The sequence below is a fragment of the Geotrypetes seraphini genome, chromosome 5 (assembly GCF_902459505.1).
Source record: "Geotrypetes seraphini chromosome 5, aGeoSer1.1, whole genome shotgun sequence".
Lineage (NCBI taxonomy): Eukaryota > Metazoa > Chordata > Amphibia > Gymnophiona > Dermophiidae > Geotrypetes > Geotrypetes seraphini.
Genome location: NC_047088.1, coordinates 69,001,455 through 69,013,651, shown reverse-complemented (window position 1 = coordinate 69,013,651; position 12,197 = coordinate 69,001,455). Strand labels below are relative to the sequence as shown.

At 37.8% G+C, this 12,197-nt stretch overlaps 1 protein-coding gene across 2 annotated transcripts in view; it reads right to left on the bottom strand.

Moving 5' to 3' along the window:
* Nucleotides 1–336: 336 nt before the first annotated feature.
* LOC117360984 (alpha-galactosidase A-like) overlaps nucleotides 337–12,197 on the bottom strand; it is a 73,434-nt gene continuing 61,573 nt past the window's right edge. For both annotated transcript variants that reach the window (XM_033945713.1, XM_033945714.1), the window contains one exon: nucleotides 337–1,741. In XM_033945713.1, the coding sequence (XP_033801604.1) occupies nucleotides 1,400–1,741 (342 nt within the window). In that variant the 3' untranslated portion in view covers nucleotides 337–1,399. The remainder of the gene's footprint in view (nucleotides 1,742–12,197) is intronic.

Genomic DNA, 12,197 nt, shown 5'->3' with positions numbered 1-12,197 from the left:
CCCATAGACATCTGTTCCAATTTCACAAAGCTGGAATGTGGAAGTCTAAAACTGAAGAACATCCAGTTGGCAAGGGACATGTTTTGGGTGAGACCAGGATAGGCCCAGAAAATGTTGCCCCTGAAAGTGCAATTGATAAAGTTTACTGAACTCTAATAGCTTCAGGAGAAATAATCTCTTTCTAAAATGGCTGACAACCATTTATGTACCAGCTTATACAGTACAAGTCCAAAAATCTGGACCAACCCAATCCTTGAGCAGTCGGAATTTTTGGATTTTCTAGATTCTCAGGCAGTACTTTTAAAATTTTGAATTTAAGGAAGAATAAAGAAAAGATGAACAAGTAAATTTTATTGATTTATTAATTGAAAAATATAGAATGCTTCATTTATTAAACAGGGTATAGTTACAGGAAAAACAAACATATATATTATGTCTCTGAATTAGACCACATTAGGAGAGGGGGACTAAGAATCAAAAAGCAAAAGAAGGTACTGTAAAAGGAAACAACAGAATAACCTATTCACTAATTTCTAAAGTCTTTTATGCTAATAAAGGACCCCCAGTTTATGGATTGGTAACACCTCTACTTTCAAGAAAAAATTAATTACAGTGGATTATCCAGCATGACTTGTCTGTCCAACATCTACCCAAGATTCCCAACCTTAACAGCACAGATCCAGAGTACTCTTCATCATCCCAGTTTAATGTCCTCTCTACATTATTTTCCCACCCTCCCAGTTACTCTCTTGCTGCTGTCCTCAATCGGCTTTGCAAACACTGCAGTAAAGAAGCAGGCATGAGACCATTTCAGGATAGGCTCCATCGAACAACTGCATGCTTATATGCCGGTGGACTCCCATTCAAGGTTATCTGCCTAGTTTTAAATTTTGGGCCACAGCAAACTTGCTTTGAGAGGTCTTAATGCACTCAATACAGGAAGATAAGGCACATCTTAATTATTGACCTTTTAGCTGCTGAAGGGGCAACTGAAGTGGTAAAGTATACATTTACTGTTCAGCCTGATCAAACATAAACATACTTTGAAAATGTTCAAAAGAAATCCTCATAAAGCGTCCCCAGAATGCCATATATAATATTTAGAGATAAGCTTGAGCGTAGATAATGACACGGGAACAAAGTTTGTCCCCATCCCTGCAGGCACTGTACTCATTTGCACAAGCCTCAAACACATGATTTTATATTTAAATTTATTATAGTATTAAAAGGGACAATATTCTGGATGGTAGGAGTCTGATTATCAGACAAGGCACAAATGATTTCATTTAACAGAACTTCATTTAAATCAAAAAGTAGTTTTTGAAAAAAATAACTGAATTCAGTTGCCAATTGTCTAAGATATGTTAAACTTTTACATATTGATACCGGTCTCAAGTTTTTAGAGAATGACATGGGATTGTGCAGGTCTGGGGCCATGGATGCCTGTCCCTTTGTCATTCTCTAGTAGGAGAGTATCTTCAACTGCAGTCAACTTCAGCAGCACAGTTCCTGTTGGGTTCACCTGGATGTGAAAGGCTGATGTACAGTTTTGTAGCCCAAGATCTTTGTGGGTGGGTAAGAGTTGGGTGATCATACACTTTTGTTTACATGCCCAGACCTTGCCCAGAGAGGCCATTTTAAGTACAAAATTACGAGGACTCCCAATTTCATACCGGTTCATCACAGCAACTGCTAAGGCTCCTTGTGATAAAAGACGCACCCACTGTTCAAAGTTTTCATCCTGCATTGTAAAAAATGCAAAAAGTGTTATGTGTCAAACCATAGCACTAAACTCAAAATATCAGATATAAGTCTCCCTTAGTTCACCTCGCTTATCAATAGAACCTCCTAATTTTGGGAAATCTCTACTGTGGACTAACACTGCCTCCAATTTTGGACCCTTCTAAGCTCAGTAAATCATGCTATGATTTTACCCAACGAAAAACAACTCAGTGTGGAAAAGATGTGGCTCCTGCTGAAAATTCTTTTATGTTGGGTAACCATAACAGATAACAATTTCACTTTCTTTATCGTCCCTCCAGATTGGCACAGCACTGATGTGTTATAACACACCTCTACCAGCAGGTGGTCCATCTGATCTCATGGGTGTCACACTCAGCTGGTCGAATCCCCCCCCATTACCCCCACCTCCCCAAATTTTTACCGTAGAGGTGCCTCAGCTGCAAGCCTTGCCACTAAATACAGGCAAGGCATATATAGCTTTGAGAGCAAGAGGGGTCTGTTCCAGTGTGAAATAGTTGTATTTAAAAAAAAAAAAAAAATTCCTGAGGCATTGCCTGTCTGAAGGGAAGCCTTCAATTAAGGTTAATTGCTTTTTGGGGCATGTCCGAGCTCTAGACAAGATGGAAGCCTGAACTCTGTTCTTCTCCTATACTTTACTATTTTTCAAAGCCGGACTAAATCAATCTACCTAAAAGCATTTTTTTTTCTACAATTCAGATAAAGGAATATGTCAGCATCAAAACCATGTAAAATGGATGTGGCTACTAGCTCATCTGCTGGTGTGAAAAGAACCAAATCAGATCCACCGACTCCTGAAAAACTTTCACCTGAAAAGAAAGCCACTACTGCAAGTGATATTGTATTAGATGAACTCCGTGCCCTCAGGGAACTGACAACTAAACATTTCGAAACTACAAGAGAATTAAAAGATGATCTTGCTGAGATTAATACTTCACTATCCAACTTTCAGCTTTGCATTGAAAAGCTTGAAGCATGTGCAGATACTGCTGCACTGGAACCAGCACAATCTCAGAGCCTTATTGATAAATATTTCAAAAAGCTGGAACAAGACCTGGAAGATCTGGCTAACAGAAGTCGTAGAAATAATTTGAGAATTATTGGTTTATAAGAGGGAATTGAAGGTTCTGATATGACTGTTTTTCTACAGAAATGGTTACCTAAAGTATTACAGTTAGAGCCTGAAACTGTCATTGATATTGAACGCTCTCACAGAGTTCCCTCCAGAATGACTCAAAATCAATCTTCCCCACGCCCGATTGTGGTTATATTCCTCCGCTTTCAGCAAGCTCTTCGTATACTCACCACTGCTAGAACACACACTGGATTAATCATCGATGGAAGAAAGATCTTTATTGTTCTTGATCTTGCCCAAACTACTGCTAGAAAAAGAAAGTCCTTCCTGGCTATGAGACCCAGACTGAAGTCAATGAATGCCCAATATGGTTTGCAATACCCAGCAAGAATGATCGTTACCATCAATAATGCTACCAAAGTCTTTGATTCACCTGATTTACTCCAAGCGCATCTGGATCAAATTCAGTCCCAAGGGATGGGAACCTGACTGTCTTGCCCTCATTCACTGGTGCTTGTCTGGTATGTCACAACCGTGCTCTCTGTGAATACCCTGAGCCGTCGGATAGTGACACGATGTTTGCTACTGGCGTGGTCCCTTTAGAATTAGGGTATCCTTTCAAGTTGGCTGCCACTAGGCAAATGCCTAACCAAGCTTATTCCCAAGGGCTTTGAAGAAACCACACTTGTCAGAATGGCCTTGGTGCAAAAAATATAAGCTTTTATTCGGTCCCCGGCCGTAGAATCACTGTGCCACTCCAGGTTTTCCTGGTAGCATGAGAAAAAAATACAAAACCAAACAGAGAAAGTTCATTTCGCTCACTTTCACTCAGTAACCCGCTCTGAGCTTGCTTGGCAAACCATATACAGTCATTTAGCTCTTCATGAGGCTTGGAGGTGAAACAGTTGGCAAAAATAACTTTTCACTGTAGAGCTACAGAGGAGACATTCCTATTCATGCCTGAGAGACATTCTGTGTTTTCCTACAGTGCACTCACTCTCTCCAGCTGGGCTGGACTTTCTACCTAGTCATGAGCAGGCTTTACCCTGAGAGGGTTAATCTCCTTTTCCCTACGAGGCATGCAGGCTAATTTAGTTACTTAATTGCTATGGCAATCACCTCACAGCTGGGCACTTGCATAGAGTCCTGAAACCAGGAAACTCTGGGTTTAAACTGGCTAGAATTACAGCCTAGCGTTTGGTTCAGCTGTGAGAATGTCCTGAAGAGGAGATTACTGTGTCTTTCCCAAATTGCAGCAAACCAGCATGTGAAACTGCAGTACAGGATTACTTTCCTTGATAACTCCCACAGTCATTAGCTCAAGGAGCAAACAGAAAAATACAGCCAGAAAGAAAACCCTTTTCACAGACCTTTTCCCAGTGTGTTCAGCTCTCCATTTCCTCTGGCCAGCTTTCCTGCATAGCCCTATTTCCTCCAACACCATTGGCTCTGGGGGAAGGAATTCTGTAGCCAAATTACCAACCTGTTCCTCAGTCATCTCCCAGTCAGTGCTGAGGAACTGCTCTGCAGAGTCGGAGGCAAGCTCAGCCCTGTTCTGCCTCTGCTCTTCTGCCAAGCCTCTTGCTGCTCCTCCTCCTCCCTCCCCTTGCTCTTTGATGAGCCTGGCTTTAAGCTGAGGGAAAGAACCACTCCCCCTTGGCTTTGGATGGGGAAAGGGAATTCCTTCCTCAGCCTATGCCGTTTCTCTGAGGGGAAACTGCTTGTGAGCTCTCTGCCTTACAGGCATCGGACAATAGCAAGGCAGATTCTTCCTGCCTGGCTTTGGGACTGCTTCAGGTAAGTCTAAGCCTTCCTGTTCTATTTCCATTTCTTCATTGTCACTCACCAGGTAGTCAGCTAATTTATTGTCCTGGGCACTGACCTGGTCAGCCCTTCTGCACTGGGGTTTGTATACTTTCCTTCCTTTCCCTGTGGCAAACCTTGGGGAAGATGTCCGTTTGTCACAGGTATTAACGATAGACTCGGCAACAGTTCAGAATTCAACTTTCTTCACTGTTATTTTTACTTTTCCCCTCATCGGGATATCTATGTTCACTTTTGCATTTGCAGAACTCTTGTTCTCTTGCTTGGTTTTACAGCATTTCACAGTTTTTGATTACTCATGTTTATTTCTTGTGTTTTTGCCACCATTTTGAATTGCCTTCTTCTTCCCCTTGTTCTCTGTCTCCTTTCCGCGCTCGATACGACTCCATTTTCTTTCCAGTGATTTTCTCCTGCTATGAGATTTTTACCTTTGTTTTTTATTGTACCTGACCGATCCTAACAAATTAATTATTGAACCTTCTACTGCTTGTTTTTCTTCTTCCTGGATATTTGTGGCGTCTCTCTCTGTGTTCTTCCCTTCCTCTCCCTGCGCACATTTCCTTTTTTTAAAAAATTTTAATATATGCCTCTATGTACCCCATGGCGTGTGTGTTGCTATGTCTCCTGTTCTTTGCAGAAGATTATGTTGTTGTCGCACCCTATTTCTTGCTGTTTCCTTCCCTTTGTCGTTTGTTTTCCCCTTTTTTGCGCTCAGTCCCTGCTTTCTTCCTTTCTTCATTGTTTCCTGTTTAGTCTCTGAGTTTCACTGGGTTTTTCCATGTGGTTTTGCCTGTGCTTGCTCTCTACCCTTGCAATTATTATTTTTTGTTTTGTATTGTAGTGTATTTCATGTGGTATGTTTTTCGGATATTCTTCTTCCTCATGAATTGGTTATGAATTGAATATTTGCTATCTAATATGTTTGCTTGCTTTTCCCTTTGCTGTTCGTGCTGGTGCATTTCGCTTGCAGTTGTCTTTTTTCCTCTTCTGTTTGTTCCTTCCTTTTTCATGCTCTGTATTGTTTCCTTCTCTTCTCAGTTGTCCATCTGTGGGTCCTGGGTTTTGGTTGAATTTTGCTTCAGTGTTGTTTGCACTGACTTTCTGCTTTGGTTCCTTATGTCCTTGGAGCCCTGGGTTTGCAACTGACCAGTTCCTTGTGGTGTGCTCGTTTATTTTATTGCCTTCCCTTCTTTCGTTTCCCATGTGTTCCACTATTACTTTATACTATAGTGTGTTCATTTTGATATATATTCACTCACTAGTATAACTATTTATTTGAATTTCCCCCAGATTTGTCCACTTACTTGCCATCTACTTACCTCTGATTTTACAATTCTAGTATCTGATGTTCACCTCATGTTCTTTTGGTTTCCCTTTAATGATGAATTTTATGAACTTTATCCCTTTGCTTTCTCTATGAATTATGTTAACACTCTGCCTGCATTGATGCCATATATATCTCTCCCTTACTATTTAATTATATTAATATTAATATTTCTGTCTTAAGCACTGCTGACCATATCAAACTTCTTAGTTAATTGTGCCTTATGTCATCGTTTGCTACCAGTTCATGACCTGAAAATAATCACCTTAACTATAGACACTGTTTAATTTAGCTCATTACTATACTATGTTGATATGCATTAGTTTATTCTTAGTCTGACCTTCTTTTATATTTGGATTTTATCAGTATTCTATGCCTTTTAATTATTGCTTAACTTAAAGAACTTATTAATTTTTAAAAGTCCTTTAAGCTACTTAATATTTAATTCCATGAAATTTTATCCATACTACAACTTTAATATAAGATAATTTTCTCTGATTATCCCTCATATCTAGATTCCTCAATAGTTTCTAATTATTAACAGATGAATTACTCCTGTCATTCTTCTCTTTAGATACTCATTAAATATTCCATCTACAACTCCAGATAATCATTAATTGTTCCATCTACAATTGAATCTTTATGTATGATGCATTTTCTTCGATTGCCCTGAATATCTAGATTTCTCAGTAGTTTTTAATTCTTAATTAATAGATGAATTGCTCCTGTCATTCTTCTTTTCAGATACTCATTAATTGTTCCTTCTATAACTGCAATGTCATATTTACTATTATTGCTTTAACCAACATTAATTTATGCTTTTTATATTCTGAATTTTGATGAATTATCTCTATATGCACTACAAATGATTATAAGATATTTATCTGTTTACTTTTTTCTGTTGCATTAATTAAAATCAATTTGACTATTTGACCCAATTTGTTCCTAATAACCAGTTTTAATGAACTACATTATCATATTGCACAGGATTTACACCCATTTTATATAAATTGTGTATTGCTGTATCTGATTTCTTTTATGTTTTAGATTCCCTATTTATCTCTTATTTTGCCTTATTATCCCTCTTTTCTCTATTATTTGAAGATTAATATATCACTGACAGATGGTAACATTACTTTTCATATTTTTAGTTGCCATCTCTGTTATTTCATTGATTACGTTGTTTGTCCTCAATAACTGATTTCTTTGATATATGCAAAATTGTCTCATTTTCTTCCTGATTTATGTACTTGAATTTATGAATAATTCCTAATATTTTTACTGCTATATGGCTCCTTGATTTTTGGCTTTTTTATACATTGTCTCATTAATAGGAGGATACCCTCTTTTCAGGTGTCCCTTGTCTATCTGCTTTTCCTCCTTTCACTCTCAATCTTTGCAGTCCAGCTGAGCTTTCTTCAGCTCTTTATGCCTTTAATTCTCTCTCTCCCTCAGAGGTCTTTCTCTCTTTTTTTTCTCTCTCTCTCATTACTTCTTGAGTTGCTGTACCATGTGCGTATAAACAGCTCATTGCAATACTATGGCTAACAATAAAATATTTTCCAACCTCTCTTTTATTTCCTGGAATGTTAATGGCCTGAGACATCCCATAAAGAGGAAAAAAATCATTACTCATCTTAAAAAATTCAAGCCCTCCATTGTCTTTTTACAGGAAACACATATCTCTAATCTCTCCCATTACTTAGGTAATAATAAATCTGGTGGAGGCTCCAGCGATTGGTAGAAAACATGGTGTAGTGATCCTATTTAACAAAACTATTCCGGTTCAGCTTCTGAAAGTCAAACATGATACTGAAGGTAGATGGTTGATAGTTAAGGCAAATATTCTTTCGAAGGAAGTTCTTCTTGTTAATGTATATACCCCTAATGTAGATTCCCCTGAATTTTTACTCAACTTTTCCACACCATTGCTGAGTTTGATGCCCTCCCTCTTATTATGGCTAGTGACTTTAATCTACCCTTAGACATCTGGCTGGATAGACACTCCTCCAGTGTCGTTGTACCTTTTAAAGCTAATCTTGTCTTAAATTCCCTGCTTAAGCATTATGACCTCACGGAACCATGGAGGCTACAACACCCAGATGATAGAGATTATTCCTACTTTTCTTCCCCTCATAAAAGCTACTTGAGAATTGACTATTTTCTTATTTTCTCCTCACTAATGCTTAATCTACTCTCCACTTCAATCGACTCTATTGTCATCTCTGATCATGCCCCTATATCACTTGACTTAAAATGGGACGCTGTGACCCTAGCTAAATCCCCCATTTAGCAATTGCCTAATCACCTTCTATCTGATGAATCTGTTAGGCCGAGAATTTCTAAATTTATTGACGAATTCTTTCAGTTCAATTACTGATTCCATTGACCCCCTAATCATATATGAGGCCTTTAAGGTCTCATTAAGAGGAGAATTGATTTCTTGTCAAGCGTTTAAACTAAAACAAGATAGAAAAGAACAACACAATCTTGAACTTCAAATCAAGTCTTGAACATGACTTTTTTCTTTCTAATGATAAAACTCTTCTGCCCCAAATCTATAAATTAATATATACTTATAATAAATTAGCAACTATGGCAGCACAGCAAGATATTTTTATCACTTCTACTAAATATTACATGGAGATGAACAAAAGTAGTAAAATGCTTGCTAACTATCTTAAGCAAAAACGAACTAAAGTACAAATCTCCTCTATTAAAGCTCCGGATGGGAAACTCCTTTTGTCACACTGACATCTCACAGGCCTTTCATGATTTTTACTCTCAACTTTATTCCTCTGAAATCACGCAACAGTCACCCTGTGCTGAAGAATTCCTGGCCTAAACTAGGTTCATCTGATATAGAAACCCTTAAATGCCCCTTTGACTCATCAGAAATCCTTTTAGCTATAAAACACTTATCTACTGGTAAATCACCTGGTGCCGAAGGCATTACAGTAGAATTTTACAAACTCTTTCATGATAAACTCTCTCATACTCTCACAGCTTTATTCAATTCTTTAGATCCACAAAAAGTATCCAGCAATCATTTTTTTGATGCTATTATTACTGTTATTCCAAAACCTGGCAAGGATCCCCACCTAATATCGAACTATAGACCTATCTCTCTACTTAACACTGACTACAAAATTTACGCTACTATCTTATCCAATAGACTTCAACGTTCGGTAGGTTCGCTCATCTCCCCTCATCAAGTGAGCTTTATGCCAGGACGACTTATAACAGACAACTTCCATCTCTTTTTCCATCTTACTTCAATTGCACGTGCCTTCAAAAAACCTTGTATAGCTCTCTCTCTTGTTGCTGAAAAAGCATTTGACAGAGAATGGTCCCATCTCTTTCATACAATGCACTGGTTTGGATTTCCCCCGCAATTTATTAATTATGTTAAAATCCTCTACTCCTCCCCTAAGGCCTCTATAATTACTAATAAAATGTTATCTAATTATTTTATGCTGCATAGGGGTACCCGACAAGGTTGTCCCCTCTCGCATTATCTATTTAATATCGCTTTTGAACCCCTTCTTCTAGCAATTAACTCTTGTGAAAGAATCTCTGGTATCCTCCATAATAACATTGAATATACACTTACTGCTTACGCGGACGATGTACTATTTTATCTTACTAATCCCGATCAATCTCTACCTGCCCTTTTTGATTTAATACGTTCTTTCTCTCTCTTCTCTGGTTACAAAATCAACCAACATAAAACGGAAGTGTTGCCACTCAACACATATTCTCAACCAGCTCTGGTTCAACCTTTTCATCTTCTTTGGTCCCCCGCAAGAATGAGATATTTGGGAAATGATTTATATACTACTTTGCCTGCTACAATGCATCATAATAGTGAAAAACTTATTGCTCACTTCAAGACCCTATTACATTCCTGGCACCCTCTTCATATTTCCTGGTGGGGCAGAATTGAAACAATTAAAATGGTCATAGCTCCTAAAATAAATTTTATCATTAGTATGATCCCACGATTATTTCCAACTTTGTTTTACAAAACAATCGATAAATATTTCATCCTTTATATGGAATCAAAAACCACTGAAAATTGCCCTTAAAAAGCTTAAAGCTCCCAAAACTGCAGCGGGAGTGTTATTACCTGATTTTCTGACTTATCACAAGGCTTTTATTCTATAACAATCTAGCCAATGGTTTTCATTGACTTCTAGCTATTGTCCTCTCTGGCTACAATTGGAACACTCCCTTTGTACTTTCTCTCCTTCGCTAATTGCACTACTGACATCCTACTCAAAAATCCACGAAAACAACCCTATCATCTCTCAATCTGTTTCTTGTCTACTTGAGCTAGATCAATTACTTGATGTTTCTATCTGTATTTCTTCTTTAATCTCACTATGGCACAATCCACATTTCTTAATTGACAAAACACTAATCTTTTGGTCTTCATGGGCTAAACTAGGGATATGGTCCCTAAACGACATCTGTACGCCAGCCTTACAGCTGCTGATATTTGCAGAACTATGTAGCAAATTTGCTCTTCCAGTTTCAGCTTTTTATCAGTGGTTACAACTTACTAATGTAATCACTAAATCAAAAATTTTACAATCAGTGGTAATTGGAATCCCTTCCTTGATTTCACACTGTTCCCTGCTTATTACAACGGATCATGTTGCGTCCCGAATGTATAAGTTATTTATCACTCCTTACACAAAAACTGATACCTCATTACGTAAAACACATATCTCTAATCTCCCCCATTACTTAGGTAATAATAAATCTGGTGGAGGCTCCAGCGATTGGTAGAAAACATGGTGTAGTGATCCTATTTAACAAAACTATTCCGGTTCAGCTTCTGAAAGTCAAACATGATACTGAAGGTAGATGGTTGATAGTTAAGGCAAATATTCTTTCGAAGGAAGTTCTTCTTGTTAATGTATATACCCCTAATGTAGATTCTCCTGAATTTTTTACTCAACTTTTCCACACCATTGCTGAGTTTGATGCCCTCTCTCTTATTATGGCTAGTGACTTTAATCTACCCTTAGACATCTGGCTGGATAGACACTCCTCCAATGTCGTACCTTCTAAAGCTAATCTTGTCTTAAATTCCCTGCTTGTCCAACTTGATGTGGGACACCCAATATCGGACAGACAATGGACGACTCTTTGGTCTACAGTCATTAGAACAGTCTCCTCTGCAAATTCGACTCAATCAATGTTTTTCCTACATCATAGAACAAATTAAACAACCCAAAAGCTACATATTGCTGGTCTTCTTCCATCAAACAAATGTTGGAAGTCTCTCCCTGGCACATTACTTCATATATTATATGAATGTCCTCTACTTCAATCCTTCTGGTCGGACTTATGGTCTCATCTTAATCGGATTTTTAACATCCAAGCTGCTCTTTCTCCTTCGATTATCTTACTGAAATCTGAGGCTCCTATGCTTAACTTACCTCAAACTCAACACACTTTATTTGATACACTTCTTATCATAGCCTTAAGACTTATACTCTCTAATTGGAAGTCGTTTGAATCAATTTCAATCGATTTTTGGTTTTAATCTGTGCTTCTCTAACACAAACGTGAAATGTTGATTTCTACTTACACACCCTTGTCCTCCAAGGCTTGTCTAAAATGGTCTGCCTTTATAGAGTATCTAGATCATCTTTGATCTCTCTCTTGCATTGTACTTATATACGCTTTTATTCTTATTCTCTTTTTTAGCTTTCTCTTCTTTTCTTTCTCTCCTTTTTCGCCTTTCTTTCCTTGACCTCTGAGGGATTTTCTTTCTTCTTTCTTCCCCTCTCTTTCCTCCAATAGTTTCTCCTCCCTACCGACTTTAGTCTTTTCTCTCCCTTCTTTTACTTTGCTTTCCCTCTCCCCACTTGTCTTCTCTTCCTCCCATTTTTGCATTCCCTTCTTTTGTTCCATAATTGGACATGCTTGAACATTGTATTGTATTGTATTATCTATTATCATCATTCCCAGATTTCGATTTGCTATCTACTTTTTCTGATTGTCCTTGATTGTTCTTATATTACTTGTACACCTTTTTCCTTTTTGTACCTTACAAAAACTCAATAAAATTTCAAGTTAAAAAAAAGGTTAATTGCTTTTTATTGCTAACCCTATATGAAAAACCCAATAAAGGAACTTTCAAATAATATCAAAGTAAATAATCCCTTTTGAAATAATTGAGGTAAGGTGGCATCCAAT